At 40.8% G+C, this 20,715-nt stretch overlaps 1 protein-coding gene across 3 annotated transcripts in view; it reads right to left on the reverse strand.

Moving 5' to 3' along the window:
- Gpatch2l (G-patch domain containing 2 like) overlaps nt 1-20,715 on the reverse strand; it is a 69,913-nt gene that overhangs the window by 20,308 nt on the left and 28,890 nt on the right. For all 3 annotated transcript variants that reach the window (XM_017799928.2, XM_017799925.2, XM_008840226.3), the window contains exons 4-8: nt 17,515-17,691; nt 16,538-16,617; nt 12,947-13,014; nt 10,816-10,870; nt 8,728-8,813 (exon numbers count right to left, since the gene is read on the reverse strand). In XM_017799928.2, the coding sequence (XP_017655417.1) occupies nt 8,728-8,813; nt 10,816-10,870; nt 12,947-13,014; nt 16,538-16,617; nt 17,515-17,691 (466 nt within the window). The remainder of the gene's footprint in view (nt 1-8,727; nt 8,814-10,815; nt 10,871-12,946; nt 13,015-16,537; nt 16,618-17,514; nt 17,692-20,715) is intronic.

Genomic DNA, 20,715 nt, shown 5'->3' on the forward strand with positions numbered 1-20,715 from the left:
CTACAACAAGCCTGAAGGGAAGGGAGACTGGGGAGTCAGAGCAAGACAATGTGAATGAAACAGGAAATGGAACCTGCTATGCTGTAGAGCACTTCAGAACAGGAAGATGGCCACATTCCCGGATGTGCTCCAATGGGCCCATTCTGGAGACTGCCGGCAAGTGGTTGGACAACTGCTAAGCCTCTGCTTCCTATTCAAGAGGCAGTTCTGAGTTTACTGTGTATCCCAAAATAATTTAGCAGTGGATATAAAAAAATATTAAGGAAAGAAGGAAAAGTAAAGAGGTAAAGCTCTCCTATGCCCATTTTCACTTAGGGGTATTCAACTACTTGGTTCCCTCTTCTTTAATGTGTTACTTGTTTAGTATGTGCTACTTTACTGCGACAGTCTCAGTTATTTTCACAAAATGGGAACATCAACAACAATGTACAAATGAAGTTAAAAGAAAGAAGAGGTAGCTGGGCGTGGTGGAGCACGCCTTTAAGCCCGGCACTTGGGAGGCAGAGGCAGGCGGATCTCTGTGAGTTCGAGGCCAGCCTGGTCTACATAGTGAGTCCCAGGACAGCTGGGGCTACAGGGAGACCCTGTCTCAAAAGGACAAAATAATAATAATAATAAGAACATTGGGGGCTGGAGAAATGGCTCAGTGGTAAAGGAGAGGTAAAAGAATTAACTTCCTCAACATATAAAGCCCCTCCCATAGCTAGGAAAGCAGAAGATTTAACCACATACTTGAAAATTCTTTTGCAAGAGCAACATATGGTTGGTTTTGTGCTACAGACCATGTGTGTTGGGGAAAGGAGCATTCCAGCCACTCAGGGGGCAAAAGAGGCTGAGCATAAGTTACAATGGCCTCCTACCAAGTTAAAACATCACTCTCTACTGGCATGGCAAATGGTTACTGGAATTACGTCAGGACTTTATATAAAATACATATGCCTTACCAAGATCCTTATTCAGGATTCTAGACTTGAGTGGACAAAGAATTAGTAAAAGGTTTACTTTGAAATCTGTTCTCTGATAGCACCTGCTTACGGTGGGAATTACTGAGTTTAAAAAAATCTACCCAACTCCCAAAGTCAATCTAGTCAACAACAGAGATCTAAATACTTAGACTAAATGATAATAAATATTTTATTTCCAGTATATAAGTAATTAGCTTAGAGAGAAAAGACTGTGTCATCTTGTTCATTAAATCTGAACAGATCTCAGGATGGTATATGCAGGTCAGTGAGTACTTGGGGCAGAAACTTCTTTCACAGAATGAGTGCTGGGATCAGTATTTCCTCTTCTGGTATCATAGTCATCTACTGTAGATTGTGGTGGCATCTGCCAAAAAAGATTGGAGGTCAGGGGCTCGGGAGACAGCTCAGTTGGTAGTGCTTGCTGCACGTGAGGACCTAAGTTCAGATCCCCAACACCCATATTTCAAAAGCCAGGTGTAGTGACATGCCATTTGTAATCTCAGCATTTATAATCCCACCTTGTAGAAGTGGAGATAGGTAGATTCCTATAGCTCATTGGCTAGCCAGCACGTGAGACCCTGTCTCAAAAACCAGGTGGATGGACCAGAGAGATGGCTCAGTGATTAAGAGCACTTGCTGTTCTTGCAGTTCCCAGCACCCACATGATAGCTTACGACTGTTTGTAACTCTAGTTCCAGGAGACCTGATGCCTTTTCTGACCTCTGTGGACACCAGGCATGCATGTAGTATATACATCCATAAATTTAGGCAAAACTCTCACACACATAAAAAGTAAAACTAAATAATTGAAAAAAATATATATAGGTAGAGGGCAAATGAGACAGTTCACTGGGTAAAGGCACTTTATTGCCAAGTCTGATTTTGATTTCCAGAACCCACATGGTAGAAAGAGCCAACTCCCACAAACTGCCCTCTGACCTCAGTACATGTGCTGTGGCACATGCTCCCCCCCCCCCCCCACTTCCCCACCCCACAAACAAATAAATGCAAAAAAATAAATAAGGTAGAGAGCAACTGAGGAAGACACTCAACATTGACCTCTGGCCTCCATGCCCACGCAAACACATGTGTATACACACACATACATGTACAAACACCACACAAACACATAGCAAGACTAGAAGGTGGGAGGCAGGTGGAATGAGCATTAAAAACAACAACTATACTTAAAAAATGTTTTCCTCCATGAGTAGTCACTAAACTCTTGTTGTGTGAAGGTGAATGGTGAAGATTAACAATTAACTAAAAGACAACTCTTGATATCCACACATAAACACATTTCTACTTTATTTTTACTACAGAGAATGAAAGATCAGGTAAGTTGCCCAAACTGCGGTGTTACTTAGGAAACTGGGTGGATTACTATGTCCCTGGGGGCAGGAATGTACTTTTCGGTGGGAAAATACGTTGAGAAATACATGTATGTTTAATAGAACCAATGCTGGCAAAAAAAATAACTCAAGTGACTGCTTTTGGTGTAGAACAAAGATCCAGAGTCACTCAGGAGTAAAAGTAGTCTTTGTCCGCAATGGCAAGTTAATTTAAGGAATAATTCACCTTCAAAACCACTTGTTTTTGAAAGCTACGAAAAAAATTCATTTTGGATATTTTTTTAAAAAGGTATTTATTTGCTGCATTTTCTCCTTATATAACACCAGAGGAAAACTTGATGTTTTTAAGGACCAACAATCATACATATCCTATATTCTAATGTTTCTCCCTAAGTACAAATATCTATTCACCTCAATTATTTTTAATAACAATTTACAGGGGGGTCCTTCCCTATATAAATCCTATATTGGATGCAGAGGGTAGACCCATGGCAACCATGCTAAGACCCTGTCCCCAGGAGTTTACAATGATTTGTAAACAGAAATAATGATCTGAGACAGTGAATTGCAATCAAGGAATAAGCCAAGTACTTGGGCAAAGTCAGGGCGAGGGGCATTTCTTCTAAGAAGCAAAGAACCCTCTCTCACCTGTGATTTTACCTTCAGGGAACCTGACATTTATTAAACACCCAGTAGGGAAAAGATCTTTACTAACTTGCACAAGGGAAAAGATGCAGGCCCTGGGGACGGACACCAAGGACAGAAAACTACTTCACAATTACCATAGCTAGGAGGAAGAGACTCTGCCAACTCCTCTCACTGAAACCTAACCCTCAGCAGTCTGTGGCAAACTGCTCACAGCCCTAAAAACTGCCTTTAAATTCTTCCCTTGATGAGGCCAATGCAGAATGCCATGAAGCTGCCTCATGCCACCCATAGGGGCAGAATCACTTCATATCAGGTGGAAAGATGTATATATGACAATGGAAGGACAGACAGAAAGTGCTTTCATCACTCCATACAGGCAGTAAGATGGCAGCCAGCTGCTGTAAACAAGACCCTCCAACAGAGGACAAAAGATTCAAGGACTGCTTGCTATATGGCGGGAGGTCCCAACAGGCATGGACAGCCTATAGACAACATTACCACAAAATCCTTCCTCACAGATGGCTGAAACTAAGGCATTAAAGAGTTGAGTGGGGGCTGCTGTGTCTCAGTATCCCAGACAGAGGACTAATAAAAGGTTCCTTCCCCCAAGCCCTGGGGTAAAACCTGAGGCTGTTTATTATGGCTCCAAAGGTCAAAATTAATAGCATGAATTGAGTCGTCTTCTTGCTCTTTGAAACTCCTTGTCAAGTGGCACAGCCAGCTGGGCACACAACTCTGATATGCAGATCATAACGTTTGTGAACAGATAAAATGAATTACAATGAGTTAGGCCCATCATATTTCAACTCTCTAATGGGCAGGAAGGTCTGTCTTTTTTACCCAAGCACCGTCCAAAAGCCTCCTCTTAAGAGTCAATTTGAGGCTATTTAAGACTCTCAAGTACCTGCAAGACATCTTATTAGCAATGATTCCCAAAGATCCTAAAATTGCAATCATCCTAAGGACAAGACATGGAAATAACTCAAAAATCATACTGATCACCAGGCTGCTGAGCACTTACATGTTACTTCACTTTGACCCCCACAAATCTAAGAAAAGGTTCCCACTTTAAACATGAGAAAACTGAGGAATGAGGAACTTAAGTACTTGTCCAGGTAAACCCAAGATGCTTAGCTGAGTCAGCCATACATCTATACCCATATTCTTATTGCCTTAATGCTTCTGCCCATATCTCACAGCAATAAAGACAAGAGTAGATGCGATGAGACTTTTGCTCATTCATTAAAAGCCATGTATAATATCTAAATACCTGCCTGGAAATGTGCCAGTCTTCCAGGGTTGAAAATAAGATTTCACAAATGAAACAACTTATTTGCAAAGAAAGTGATCTACTTGAAAAAAAAATGTTAAATAAGTGCTTTGCTATTTCAGAACTTAAAGAATAAATGGAAAAAACGGTGATGCATTACAGAATCAAGATCCAAAATGGAAGAAAGGGCACAGAAATGAGAGGCAATTTAAAACTGCCATAAAGCATTCAAATATATCAGCCAGTAACTTGTGTATCATAGAGATGTAACAACTGGTAAGTTCTAGTGATTGTTTCCTATACATAAATAATGATAAAGGTTTTCTTCACAATCAATTTCATTTTGAGAAAAGCTCTGGTCTCATCACAAATTTGTCTATGCTCTGGACAACAATACCACTGCACTAGAAGAACGCCAAGCACACCATCTGCTGTTTGACTAGCAGCAATTCTTAATACTGAGCATTGCTACTGTAACCACAATGCCAATACTAGCAAACCAAACCAAATCAAACAGTTATATGAATTTCACCCAGATACCCAACCAACTAACCACAATATATATCCCCACAATAAACCTCTGCCTGCTTTCCCACATTCATGAACCACGTGATGTGCACCATACTAGACACGAACTCTTCACCTGCAACAGCTTCTCTTAAGCTAAGGGAAGCCTAGAGGTCTGCCTCCATGAAGAATGGTGCTCACAACACCAAAGCATGGAGCGAATTATGAAATGGAGCCCCTGCTAAACACCAGTCTTGAGACCACAAGCACTCACGGCAACAACCCTAGTTACCTAGGAGTCACCTCAGAAGCTCTAAAATCATGTCAGTGCCTGGGCCTTGCCACAGACCAATGTCATTTATTTGTAAAGTTGAGGCCCAGCATAGATTTGTGTGTGTGTGTGTGTGTGTGATGTTCATGTATGTGCTTGTATGACTATACATTTGTGTGCAGATATATATATATATATATACATATACATATATGAGTGTAGAGGACAGATATTGATCAGGTGCCTTCCTCAATCATTTCCAACTTAGGTTTTTAGACAGGGTCTCATTGAACCTAGGACCAACTGATTTGACTAGACTGGTTGGCCAGCAAGTCCCAGGGATCCTCCTGTCTCTGCCTCCCCAGTGCTGGGACTACAAGTTGGCTTTTATTATTTTTTTCATATGGGTGCTTTTTTTCATATGGGGATTGAGTTCGAGTCCCTTATGCTTATACAGCAAGCACTTTACTGACTGATCCATCTCCCTTAGCACTCATGAATGGATGCATTTTTTAAAGCATCTCAGATGATTCCCAAGTAGAATCAGGGTTGAAAAACACCACCAAATATTTCTAGTGTGGTATTTCTGAAAACCTCTGAAGTTACAAATATATTGGATGGTACAAAGACCACAAAACTCTCCTCCCCCCCTACATCTGCCGGCTGAGCAGATGTATCAAAATGATACATTCATACAGTGTTATCTTAACACTAAGGTCCCATTATTTATTTTATTTATTGTGAAATACTAAGAAAGAGTACTCGTCGGTCACTTCCCACACCCCAGTGGCCCAGCAGATTCTGAGACCCCAAGCTGTATGTGGCTCTTGAGAAAGTCATGCTCACACACTGAAGATGAGCACTTAGCAGAGTACAACTGGCAGTGTCCAGTCAGGAAGCAGCCCAGCTCAGCAACCCAAAAGGAGGGAACCTTCATAGCCCAGGCATGATTATCAGACTCTTTGTGCTCTTAAAGGAGAGTAATTATAGGCATGTGAAAAAAGGGAAGCACTCCCCAAGGAACTCTTCCTCACATGCTTCCCAAGAGGCATGAGGGCCATTAAAAATTCCATGATGAAGAGGAAAAACAGCCTGGGAACAGCCAGGAGGCAATACAGCAAATTAATACACCAGCCCTCCTCAGGGAAAGCTGCGATAAAACAGGAAACACTTCTCTCTTTGCAAAATAAAATTATACCACTAATGATAACATAGTCACCACACATGCACGCAAATCGTTCTAATGATGGGTGTAAAATTCCCAATGCTACCCAGATGCTTTGAAAGAAATTTCTTCTTACTACAAATAAAATGGGACAAGAAAAAGATAAAATTTCCATTCAAAACACTTTTTAATACAGTCATTGGGCTGCCCCTTCCTACCACCACTGCTCCTTTACACTCTCTCCTTGATGCCATGCTTTCATTAAAAGGTCTACTCTTCGTAAAACTCACTGCCTGCTTCTAAATCTCATCTTACCAGTCCCTGACACTAAAGTGAGGCAAGTTCTTCTCTGCTGACCCCTTCCTGCATGGGGACCCCACTATTTCAAAGCTGTGAGAGTGAGCGCCAGGAGCTCGGTGTTTGCTCGTTCACATTTTCTGAAACCTGCACTGAGGTCACCTGCACTCATCATCCCCACAGAGGGCAGTGGCCAAAGCTCCCTGAGAGCCTTCATTAAGTGAAAACTGTGAGGGAGCAGTAGTCGTTACATGCATAATACATACACAAATGATATCATATGTGTTACTAGGTTAAATATGTATCATTTAAAACAAAGGTAAATTTTAGGGATTAAGATAATAAATGTTAAGTTTTTTTTCTTCCTCTACCTCAAAGAACCTGCATACAGCCCCCTATCCTGGAACTGCTACCAAAAAGAGATGACAAAGCCAGACTATAACACTTCACATCCTTTGCTTTTAGTGACAGCTTAAAGCAACAGCAGTATTTTCCCAAGCTGGTACACCAGAAGCTTGGCTGGGACTACCTAATGTCTCCAAGTCCATCCACAAGCATCACCAATCAGGATAGTAACAATAACGGCAGGGATAGTGGGATGCACACAGAGCGTGAAGCTACAGTGGGTCGCAGCCACAGAACAAGGCTTCTAACAGCAGCAGAAACCCTAAGAGAAGCGCCTCACTGCCCTCAGGCCAGCCCACGTAGCACACAGAGAGAGGAGGGCAAAGTAATCTGCTGTAAGCATTGGACATATGTACTGCCACTCATTTACCCCCAAAAAAAGGAGCCCAAGTCTCCTATGGACTGGAATCTAGAAAACTTCCCTTGAGCCTAAACGAAGCCTTCCCTCTGTGCTTTACAGCATTCAGGTAGAAACTTGTATTCTGGCTGTCAGTTTCCATACCTGATTTTACTGAGAGTTTAAGTCCCATTAGGGTACTTTCTAAACAAACAGCCTTTCAAAAATGTAGAGTTAGCAAATGCTGAATAAATGAATGAATGAATGAATGAATGAATGAATGAATGAATGATGAACAAGCAGCATGTGCTAAGAAAAGGCCTATGGTAGAGGTTTATAATGCCCCACAGTTTTCCACATTCTTAGTAACACTGTTTATGATGGTTTCTCATTTCAAAAGACTTTCCCTACTAAAATACTAGTTAGTAGAAAGATCTTGCAGTCGGTTATGATAGAGGGTTCATTATCCACACTCTTATGAAATTGTATCCAAAGAACAGTAACTTCTTTGTGTAGCCTGCAACACAAATCTATAAGCACATCTATTTAAGAATTTATTAACAGAAAACATATCAGAACCTTGGAAAGACGTTCTTAGTGCTACCAGAAATAAAGTTCTCTGATCCAGACTGTTAGCTGTCCTTCTGCACACAAAAACCCTGTTAAGCAAATGCAATCATTAAATCATACTTATTTCCATGTCACCTGAATTAAGAGAATCCATAATGAGAGGTGTAAGTTTTTTTCATTTGATAAATACATAACAGAATGCCCAAAAAGGGCTGGTCCAGGTGCTGAGCACTTATCAGAGAAAAAGGCAATATCTCAGGACTCTGAAGCTTATATTCTAGTGAGAGAAACATTGAGGGGAAGGGGGGAAATTTTAAATAAACCAATACATAAATTCATTACAGACTACGATAAGACTATAAAGGAAACACATACACATAGTGAGTGGGCAGTGGAGCAGGTGGCTCTCTAAGTCCTTTCTAAGTAGGGTGATACCTGAGTTGAGGCAACCAGGGGCTCAAAAACGTTTCTAGGGAAAGGGATTGAGAGCAAAGGCAGGAAACAGTGGCGATTTTTGAAGAACAAAATGGAGCTGCCTGGTATAGTGTGATCTCCCCCTCAGAGAGGGGGCAGAATCATATGAAAGGAAGCTGGACATGTCAGCAGAAATCAGATTATGCAGGTTTCTACAGGTCATACCAAAGGACATTAATAATGTTCTTTGAAGATGGGGCTTTTAGTAGCAGAAATAATATGAAATATGAGCCACAAGGCATAGGCCACAGTTCAGACTTAATCATATACGAGCCCATGTGACCGCAGGAGAAATTCCTCAGCCCTTACCTTGTTTCTGCTTCTGTAAAACATCTACTTACCTCTGAAGGATCAAATTGGATCCTAAATTTGATCCTATGCACAAACATACTATATAATCTCAAGTGTTATACAAAAGGAATATAGCACTGTCCAGAACAATATAACAGCCAGGGTGGCCAATTACCTGGCAGAGCAGTGTGCAGGTGAACACCTTCGGTGAGAAGCATCAGCAAGAACGTCCAAGGAGTAAAGGGGAGAAAGGGGGTTAAACTGTGGGAATAAATGAGATTATTTTAGTAAGGCTTAAATGAAACAGACCTGATTTCAAAGGGCAGCCTACTGTTCTATTATATTACTTACTCTCTTTGACAATATCCAACCCTTCTGCCATAAACATAGACATCACTCAATCAAGTTGTGCTTATCTAATAGCATGCCTATGGATGTCCCAACCCAAACAAAACTATTCCCTGTTAATTTTTCAAGATAGGATATAGTAGCATACTCCAATTAATCCCAGCACTCAGGAGGCAGAGGCAGGTAGTGAGATCCTGTCTCATTAACAAAACAAATAAAACCCCTAAAACAACCAAAAAACAATTTTTAAGAAACTTGTACTCAACAATCACTTAAATGGTAGGTTATACTTCTAAGTGGTCAGTCTAGACCTAGTGATTATCCGAGCCCTTTCCCCAAGGAGATTAGCATGAAATTACCTTTTCAAGAATAACTGGTTAGCACATTCAAGAGCGTGTGACTTGAACACAAGAAAACTAGACTAGGATGAGAATGCCAACTTAAGCTACAAGTGAGCTGTAGTGTTTCAAGTCACATAACCTCGTTAAGCTCTACCAGTCTCATCTCCAGGGTGCATGTATCAAGCATGTCTTAACCAGCTTATTACTGGGAGGGCTAACTCAAAAACTACTGCAGATTATAAATTTCAGTTCTCACCTATAAAACACCTAGTAACCCCAAACACAAGGAAACCGGAGTACAGAGCACATTTTAGTACACCAATCCTCAGCACCAAAACCACAAAAAACAGACAAAAGGGAGGTTGAGGATCAAATGGGAACTGTGTACAAGAGATCTCACTTCGTACTTGCTAGCTTTCCTGTACTTTTTCCAAAATAAATAGTCCTTCGAAAAACTATCATTAACTTAACGCATCTTAAGACTGAAAAGAACTTGTAAATGATAACTTCAAAGATATTTAAAAAGAATGAAAACTAAGCTGATATATACAGGTGCATAACTTTGGGGAAACAGTTAAAACTTATAGAACACCACTTCGTTTGCACAGGACAAAGGAGACCAAGAGATGGGCACAAGCCACCTTCTGCCTTTGTATCATGAAGCAAATATGATCCGTGCTCTAGCTTAAAAGCCCCCCAATTCTCTTGCATGCCACCTTCATGACTCTCCTTATCGGTCTACCACCTTACCCTACTGCTCATCTAGTACTTTTCTTTACACCAATTACTTTTACTCAGCTTTGTCCTGTTTCCATGAAGTAACAAGCCTGATATAATAACGACATTATAATACATAATTTAAATGATGTGTACACAAACCACCTGAAATCATCTCATAAACACACCAGTTTCACCTTCCACTGTTCTAGTTCATTTTGAAACAGAACTTCACAGTGATTTTTGTCTGAAATGTCTATCAACTTAATAAGCCACTAAGTAGTCCCCAAACTAACCAAACCATCAAACACAAAGCAACAAGAAGCCTAAGAATTTTTACTCGTCAGTCTCCATAAATTTACAACTCAGTACTAAGATAAAGCATTCCCCATTCTGTAAGATGAAACGCTTCAAACATGACCATAACAACTGCCACCATAAGTCACTTTTAAACTGTGAAGCCTATTCAAAGGCCTAAATATATCAAGGGCTCCTAAAGTGGAGCCAGGAAGAAAGACTGAGCAGAAAAGCTCAAAGGCCTTGACCACGTCTCCTGAAGTAGCTCTGCCTTTTCTTCTGCTTCTTAGGCTTAGGCTGCAGCACAGGGCTTGCACAGCATGAGATTCAAGCAACAAACTAAACCAGAAGCAGATGAGAATCACTCTGCTTTCTTACTACAAAGTTCAATACTAAAATTAAACCAGGATTCCCTTGAACTATGCTGTTATAAATAAGAAACTGATGATTGCGTTCGAACGTAAAGGGGAATTAGCTATAGTTCTTATCAGTGAACATGGGGCAGTCTTGGAACACTATCCTCCAAGAAAATCAGAATAATGTGGAAGAAGGAATCTTACCTCATGTGCACAAGCAGAAATGTGAGGAAAATCAGGGGCCAATGTTTTATTCTTTCTAAAGGAAAGGAAATGGAAAGATAAAATAAAGATGACAAAAAAAAGTGATCTTACCTGATTTCATTCTCTTTTCCGGTAACGAGAGAGAGAGAGAGAGAGAGAGAACAGAGAGAGAGAGACAGAGAGAGAGAGAGAGACAGAGAGAGAGAGAGAGAACATATATGAAGGTGTACATAAGACTTATAGAGTCTAATTGGTATCCCCAAATGTCTAGTTTTTTTTTAAAGTGGAGGCACGTGTCAAAACGGGCCACCTTGCAGACTAAATGATCTTTAAAACTTCCTTGTCTGGGGCTGGAGAGATGGCTCAGTGGTTAAGAGCAGTGGCTGCTCCTGCAGAGGACCCATGTTCGATTCCCAGTACCCACATGGCAGCTAACAACCAGCTTCAACTCCAGTTCTTGGGGGATCTGATGCCCTCTTCTGACCTGTGCAGGATTTGCACGACATGGGTGCACCTACCTACATGCAGGCAATACACTCATACACATAAAATAAAAATAATAAATAAAAAATAGAAGTGACAGGAAAAGAAGAGAGGGGAAAAGATAAAGGTAGGACAATGAAGTAAAAACAAGGAACTAGGAAAGAGCGACTGAAGGAGAAAGATATTAGCTATGTGAACAGTTTACCAAAAGTAACTCTTCAGAGGAAAAGCCTGGCAATGGGAGGTAAACAACTGGACATGGGGGACTAAACCACCTATTATAGCCTGACAGTCATACACCTCAGCTGTGTAGCAAAAAAGGACTCCAACTCCACAACGGTGTAATCCACACAGCACACCTTCCTTGCATGTTTTAGAATTAAAAATTAGACTAGGCTGGATGTTACAGGGTGCTGACCATAATGTATAAGGGATAAATTATATAAGTCCTTCAGCATGCATAAATGTTTAGTTATTTGCTTTTTCCTGTGTAGATGTTCATGGCACGTGTGCACGTGTGTTGACATGTGGGAGGGGGTATCTTCCTCAGGGTGTCTTGCTGAACCCAGAGCTCACAGCTGGCCAGCTTGCCCCAGGAATCCTATCTCTGCCTCCCAAGTGGCTGGTATTACTCACAGGCCACCACAACTGCCCGGCTTTTCTACATGGGTGCTGAGGATATAAACTCTGGTCTTCATGCTTGATTCACTGAGCTATCTCCACAGCCTCAAGACATATGTATTTATTTACATTCTTGCCAGTGAGGATCCAGTAGGAGGCTGCTGGGGCTGTAACACACAGCAAAGTCAAACATGAAGGAGACGAAACTGTTATGAGAAAGGCAGCTCTGCGCAGCTTCGTTCAGCCTTCCCACTGCATTCACCATAGTAACCAGGACAGAAAGATATCTCCTCAAAGAGGTCTAGAGGACAGACTCAATCAGCCATGTGGGACAATAATAAATTTTAAGAAAAAAATGAGTTTAAAATAAATCATCCTTAGTCATGGCTACTAACATAACACCTAGAGATATAAAAAGTTAAAAAAGGGGCTGGAGAGATGGCACAGCGGTTAAGAACACTAGTTGTTCTTGCAGAAGACCTGGGTTCGAATCCCAGCACCCACATGGCAGCTAACGACTGTCCATAACTCCAGTCCCAGGGGATCCGACAGCCTCTTCTGACCTCCACAGGCACTGCACAACATGGGTGCACTTACCTACATGCAGGCAATACACACATATACATAAAATAAAAATAATAAATAAAAGTTAAAAAAATAATAATCTAAATTTTTTTTTAATTTGTATTTGTGTGTGTGTGCGCCTGTGTGTGTACACATGCAGGTGTATGTGCCACAGCACACATGGAGGTCAAGGACAACTTTGTAGAGCTGGTTCTCTTCTTCCTTTTACATGGGTTCTGGGGACTGAACATAGGTCACTAGGCTTACAACAGAAGGTGGCAAGAATTTCTACATACTGAGCAATCTCACCAGCCTCACTTGAGCCTAACATAACTACTGTCATGAAGAACAAATCTTCAAGAGCTCCTCTTTCAGCTCTGAAGTCTAATATGAAGTTGCTCTAATATGAAGTCTTCTCTATCTCCTTCTTCAAGGGCAGGCCAGTGTACACGTAAACACTTACTCTTTCTGCCGGGGGTCACTGATGATATGGCTTATCCTCTCGGTTCCCAGAGTGCTTATGCTGGTCTCCTAAAATGACAAGACAGGAGTATCATCTAAGCACAGAAGCAAATATATACAATGCAATCTGTCACCAAGCTCACATTTTCCTTTAATTGTGCCAGTAAGCCAATCTCAAATGCACATGGCAAACATCAATCTTAAAATCCAATAGCAACTATTTCTTTTGATGAATGGCTGGCTACCTAGCTATTCTCTGATCATAAAAAAGAAGTCATTATAAGTATTGTTTATATGGTGTTTTTCCATTTTAAATTGAGCCTTGTGCATGCATATGTGCGTGGGTACATGTGTATATGTGAATGCATATACAAGTATGTGAGTGTGCCCATAGAGACCAAAGGACCATCTCAGGTGTGATACTTCAGGTGTTGCCCATCTTTTCTTTTAAGACAGGGTACTGGCCTGGAGCTTATGAACAGTCTAGGATGGCTGGTCAGAGCCTCAGATCTGCCTGTGTTCACCTCCCCAGCAATGAGATTACAATCGAGCCACCACACCTGGAGTTTTGTTCACATGGGTTCTAGGGGACAAATTCAAGTCTCTGGCATGCATTTTGCCAACTTGAGCTATTGCCCAGGCCTAAATCTGTTTACTGACACGTAAGTCAAATATAAAAATGTACATTAATGAATACCAAGTGATGTTTCAGCATATATATATATATATATAGTTTACTGTTTAAATCATGTTAAATCTCTTCAAATACTTTTCATTTATATGTGTGTGTACGTGTGTTCTTTTAATACAGTGTGCAAGTGTGCAACAGTTCCTCTCATTACTGAAGGATAAAGGGTAGAAAAACATTTTCAGGAATAATTCAAAAGCAACTAATTTCTTTCTTTCTTTAGTCTTACTATACAGCCCAGGCTAGCCTCAAACTCCTGCTCCAGCTTCCTACGTGCCAGGTGGGATTACAGGTATGTGTTATCACATCTAGCAACAATAGTCAAATTTTAATAGGCTGGTACACTAAGCTCTATCAGCTATTTGATTATAGTTCAACAGCCTTCACACTAAGACACTGACTAATCCTCACTGAGAAAACCCAAATATCTGTTGAATAATCACATATGTGTTAAAGAACTTTTGCTACTTACAAAATAACGACTCTGGCTGGGGTATACATCAGTGATAGAGTACTTGCCTAGCATGCACAAGGCCCTGAGTTCAATCCTTAACACCACAACAAACAACAACAAAAACAAAAATTATCACTCTGTGTTCTGTCCCTTAAGCATTGTTTCAAAGTACATAAAAGGCTATATAAATTGATTTATAAATTCGGGGCTCTAAGGATCACAGAAGGAAAGCTTACCCATACCACCATAAGCAATTCAGAAACTAGCCACCTCTAAAACCTTGTAGAGGGGCAGAAGGCCCGCCCCTCCCAATTAAATTGAGCACACTTAAAATGAATATCTACCACAGTGCCTGATAAAGCACACCAACTCACACAGGAGTGAGAATTACACACATAAGTGAATGCTAAGTGAGAGAGTATAAGTCACAGGCATGTATGTCAAGAACAGCAAGCTGTTACTCAAACATATTTGTTTCTCGGCAAATGTTACCACCCATATTCTATGTACAGATCAGCTTCAAGAGTAGGATGCACACTTTAGCAGAACCACTAGCTATAGAAAAATTAACTTGAGGTCAGATTCTGGACGGGGTGGAGCTAAATGAAAAGGGTTCCCACACTGCATTTTTCATATTCCTCATCCCTCTGCTGATGCCTCCTTGTTGCAGACACAGAATGGTAGGGGGGGCACAGGAAAAGATGGGTGAAAAATGAGCTATTTGCTACAGCAGAAAAATTATTAACTTAAAATGCATTAATGTTTAAATTTACAGTTTATTACTGTGTAAATTACAAGCAGTACTTTACGTAATTAGCAGCTCGCTGGCAGAGAGCTGTGAGTGAAACTCATTATTTATTATTACAATCTAGAAAAAGAGGAGAGGGGTGGGGGAGGGGGAAGCGGGAACAGAGCAGTGACCTCTGCTAGAAATGACAAATATCCCTTTAAGGTGATGAAGATGAATTAAACAAGTAAATATCACCCTATTCATTTGAAATCATTAGCTGCATGTCAAATAGGCCCTAGATTCCTTCCAGGCAAGCTGAAGGGAGCCTTCAATATGAACTGAGTCACTTCCACGGAAGCAGAAGGCTCTTACTCTGCATGAGCTAAAAGAAAGGCAGGCAGTAGGGACATTATTCCCCCAGTGATTGGAGGGGGAAAGTAAAACCATCTCTGTCCCACACTCCCAACCTGTTGCCCCCCTTAACTCTATCTACTTATAACCCCTAGTGTCCTGTCAAGAGAGAGCTCCCAGAACAGCACAGGCAGCACTGCAAGGTCTGCAAACAGAGTGAGTCAAAAGGAACAAGGTATCATTCTCACAAAGATCTGGTGTCTCACTACATAGAGATTAGAACTGGAACTTAAAGATAAGAAATAAGAATCATGGGCTGGAGAGATGGCTCAGCGGTTAAGAACACTGACTGTTCTTGCAGAAGACCCGGGTTCGAATCCCAGCACCCACAGGGCAGCTAACAACTGTCCATAATTCCAGTTCCAGGGGATTCAACAGCCTCTTCTGTCCTCCGTAGGCACTGCATGACACAGGTGCACTTACATACATGCAGGCAATACATGCATACACATAAAAAATAAAAAGTAACAAATAAAAAAAAAATTTTTTTTTTAAATAGCCGGGCATGGTGGCACACACCTTTAATCCCAGCACTTGGGAGGCAGAGGCAGGCAGATCTTTGTGAGTTCAAGGCCAGCCTGGTCTACATAGTGAGCTCTAGGGCAGCTGGGGCTACAAGAAGACCCTGTCTAAAGACAAAAAATAAATAAATAAATAAAAATCGCCAGGCATTGTGGTGAAAGAAAAAGAAAAAAGAATTAAGAGTTCATTTAGAAATATACAGCCCAATTTCCCTTGCATGCCTCAAACTTCAGAAAACAGTTCCCCTGGGTAGACTATAATACAAAGCAGTAGCCAAACTGTGGCTAACCACTACAAACCTGGTTCGGTACACAGATGCCTCATAGCAGGCATTCTAAATGGTAGCCGAACTCTTCCCTACCATTATCTTCTCTGGCAGGCTAAGAGCCCCTGTCTTAGCCCATTTCTCAATTTCAAAGCCAGAATACAAAATTAAGTAAGAGCTGGGTACATGCCTATAATCCCAGGATTCAGGAGGTTAGGCAGAAGGATCTTAAATTCAAGGCCAGTCTAGAATACATAGAAAGTACCAGGCCATTTTGGGCTCCATAGAAACCCTGTCTCCAAAGAATAAAAAATAAAAATATATTAACTTGGCAGGGCCGGTGGTACACACCTTTAATCCCATTCAACTCCCACATAATGTTCACCCTTCTAAATTCCCAGAACATTCCATTTGGCTTTATTAACTCCAGAGAGTTCTGTGGTGCCTTTGTCAGTAGGGCATGAAAATTCCATAGAGACTAACATCTTCCCACAGCACCTAAGAAACCATGAGAGCTGTCACCTTCCCAATCAGCCTTCTCCGCCCCTTCCGAAGGCATCGGGCTGCAGCTCCCGGCAGCCGATTCAAGCGAGCATGATACCCTAAGGAAAGAAGAAAAGCCCCAGTTATTGAACACCCAAAATCCATAAGCAGTCAAGATGCACACTGAAGCCCTACCTTAGGATCTTCACAAAGCTATCTGCCAAGAACTTAACTGTTCCCGTATCTTTGTCACGAGCAGTATGATCTTAGCTGTGCAATTCTGAGCACCAAGAATCAATAAATACTGGATAACTGAGTAACTAGTTGATTATTGAGAATCCTAGAATTCTACATTTACAGAGCTAAAGGAACCTGGAAAACAGTCGTGTTCAATGTCATACATCTTAAGTAATGACTCTGGCATCTAAGGAATTGAAATGACTTGGTCACAGTTACAGATCTAATAACACCAGAAGTGTTACCACACTTCTATCTCCCTGTCATGGACTCTTTCCACCCCATTTTGCTATTTTAATTGAAATAAAAGCAAAGGTAAAAGATAAACATTTGTATTAAGGTATACAATAATAGAATCATTAAAAATATTTAAAGTATTTTTAAACATTAATTTTTTAAATGCCACCATATCTTGCATGTGAATGTTCTGATTAAAATTTGTTCCTAAGAGCCAGTATTTCAAGATTCTAATGAGGACTCAGCAGACAACCCATCTGCTTCACAAAGGGGTGTGTAGCTGTGGCATGTTTGATGCTGGGCTTCCTATCTGGCACAAACTGGCAGTGGCAAGCTGAAGGAGGGCCTGCTAATGTGCCCCAAGAGCCTACATGGATTGACTTAGGGAGAACCTTGAACCTTGAGACTCACCCCTGAATCCTCCAGACTCCTGCACGAGCATCATAATTCTGATAGCAATGTGTGCTTAGCAGCATGTGTGTGCATGAGCAAGGGAAAAGCCATAAAATCATGAACTCTACTGTAATCTTCTCCAAACTCACCTCTCTGAGCTGGCCGGGAAGGCAAAAGGAATGTGGAATCTGAAAGTTTTTCAAGTCCAGAGTCCATTCTCTCTACCTCACTGCAGTGATCAGGAGCCCACTTGGGCAGAAGATTAGGGACAGTGAATCCGGGAACGCATTCTCCTTCATAGAACCAATCACTCTGCTCATCATCCCCTAAAGAAAACAGATCAGGCCATGAGCTAGAATGTTAAAAACCAAATGCCAGGATGCTTTCTTTTTTTTTTTTTTTTTTTTTGTTTTTTAAATTATTTGGCTGGATGTTAAAAAACAAAATGCAGGGTGCTTTTTTTTTTTTTTTTTTTGTTTTTGTTTTTTAAATTATTTCTTTAATAAACATATAATTAGAAGAGGCATTTCATTATAACAGCATTGCCATAATCAGTAACAATTTCCAGACCTAAGATGCATCTATTTCAAAATTGGCTGTAAATTTTTAGGTTTACAGTTGAATTAATACAGTTATACAATATTGTACTCCATAAAACCCTATAAGATATAAAATTAAATGAGGTTTCACACTTTGAAAAAGATCCCCATTTCATTATTAAAATACAGTTTCAAACAGAAAAATTCATTTTTAATAGAATTGACACTAAGATGCATATGCGTTTCTAATCTCTATATATCTGATTATTACTAGTCACAGTTAGTTACTCTCTGAGCTCCTTGGCATCTGAGCATGGATATAAAGTCATCAGGTAGATTTCAACGGGAATGTTTTTCACATTTACTAATTATTAAGGAGAAAATTTTAATGCTTTGAAGAATTTTTTTTATACATCCACTTCCCAGATGGCACCCTCCAATAGCCTCCCTCCCCCTACTTGAGCCCTTATACTCTGATATCCCTGCTACTGTCTGCTGTGTTGTCGGAACCCCCAGCCATTCCCCACTACTTGGCCTTCTGGTGAATCTAGTTGCTGTTCATTTTCCCAGTTCTATGCTGGGTTACTACCTGGGAATCCCTTTGGCCACCCTGGCCAACAACTCAAAAGAAAGTGTCACCTCTCTGGCATTGTTATTTGCTATATTGCCTTTAGCTATAAATATAGACTCTTATGATATTATATTGGTCCCTTTAATCTTTGCTTATACTTTCCTTTTGGGTGTTTAAGGCCAAACAGTTGGTCCAGATAAACTGATTTATTTTTCACTCTTAAGGTCATTTGAGGATCTGTTCCTCAGTGGTCACATGGGCTTGGGAGGAGCTCTCGCCTCCTTTCTTTTACCAGTTCCGCGTATGTAAAGATAAGTCAAAGGTCCTGCTTGACCATGGTTGGCTTCGGTTGGAAGCATGAAGAAATGATTCCTCTGTGTTGATCCTCCTCTTTATGGACTGGACACTGATTCAAGTTAATCTGGTGGGGTCTCCTTGGCCTCCTTGATCAAGAGGACAGGTGACCCACAACCAATATAGGACATTTTGAGAGATGCTCATAGTCCCCTGGAGCTAGTTGACCTAGGAGGGCAAGGAGCATTAACTATCCTTTATGTCCCTCTGACCAAATTATTACAGACCTCAAATTGTGTATGTTAAACACCCAAGAAGGTTAGTTCCATCAGTCTGGTATTTTTATTTACTGTGTGTCATGTAGATAAATCTTAGGCAAAGACCAATTGTTCTCAGAAAAACCTTACCTAGACATGTTTCTTGATCTGCTATGTATAATTTGTCAGTAGGTTGTAGGAGTAATATGGTTCACTCTGGTTTTCAAAACTAGCGAGGCACTGTTTATCTCTCACATTGTCTCACTCCTCCATCATGGTTTTCCCTCTTAAGGTGCCCCCATTTCCCCCCTTTCTCTCTTACAATACCCTTCTCCTATGGTCCTACCTCTCTTGTGCTCCTTCTTTCCCTTTATCCACTAGGTTCCCTGTATATCCTTCCCTCCCTCCTCCCTTAAACTAACCCAATTTTTATCCATATCTCCCTTATTAAGGCCTGTTTCCTACTGTTCTTCTCTTTCAGGTTCTTTCTTTTCCTTTACTTCCCTGGTTCCTTTCCGTTATCCTGGTTCCTGTAGTTATGTTGTGGTTGCATACTTATTTATCAGAGTCTGGTTCTAGGATCCACATGAGGGAGAACATATGTCGATTTTTTTTTCTGAGTCTGTGTTACTTCACATAGTATAACAGTTTCTAGTTCCATCCATTTACCTGCAAATTTCATGATTTCATCTTTCTTTACTGCTGAGTAAAACTCCATCGTATGAATGAACCACATTTTCATTATCCACTCGTCAATTAAGGGACACTTAGGTTGCTTCCATCTCTTAGCTACTGTGAAAAGAGCAGCAACAAACATGGATGTACAAGTGTCTCTACAATAGGATGAGTTCTTTGGGTATATGCCAAGGAGTGGTATAACTGGGTCAAATGGTAGGTCCATTTGTAGTTTAAGAGTTCTCCACACTGCTTCCCATAGGGGTTGAACAAGTTAGCAGCCCCACCAGAGGTGGATGAGTGTTCCCCTTTCCCCACATCCTCTCCAACATCTGGTATCATTTGTTTTCTTGATCTGGGGTAAGGTGGAATCTTAAAGATTTAATTTGCATTTCCCTAATTATTAGTGATGTTGAACATCTTTTAAGATGTTTCATAGCCATCTTTACTTCTTTTGAGAACTCTCTGTTCAGCTCCTTAGCCCATCTTTTAATTGGGTTACTTGTCTTGATTCTCTGTTTTTTGAGTTCGTTATATATTCTGGATATTAAACCTCTGTCAGATGTGTCGCTGGTGAAGATTTTCTCCCATTCTGTGGGTTTTCTGTTTGCTTCCCTGGTTGCCTCCTTGATTGTGTGTAGGCATAATTTCTTGCATCTAAAATACTAGTATTCAGAAGCTGAGGCATCCGTTTATTAATTCTTGCCCTTCTTTCCTGAGCAATTGATGTCTAGTGAAGAAAATCCTTTCCTATGCCTATATTTTGTAGGTTTTTCCCAATGTTTTCTTCTAGCAGTTTCCAAGTTTCGGGTTTTATATTGAGGTCTCTGATCCAAATTGACTTTTGTGCAGGGTGGAAGATAAGGGTCAAGTTTCATTTTTCTGCAGGTGGAGATCAAGTTTTGCCAGCACCTTTTGTTGAAGATGCTATCTTTCCTCGACTGTGTGTTCTTTGCACCTTTGTCAACTATCAGGTGGCTGAAATTATATGAAGTTATGTTTGGGTCTTCTATT

This window comes from Nannospalax galili, unplaced genomic scaffold (genome assembly GCF_000622305.1).
Source record: "Nannospalax galili isolate Female #2095 unplaced genomic scaffold, S.galili_v1.0 scaffold330, whole genome shotgun sequence".
Lineage (NCBI taxonomy): Eukaryota > Metazoa > Chordata > Mammalia > Rodentia > Spalacidae > Nannospalax > Nannospalax galili.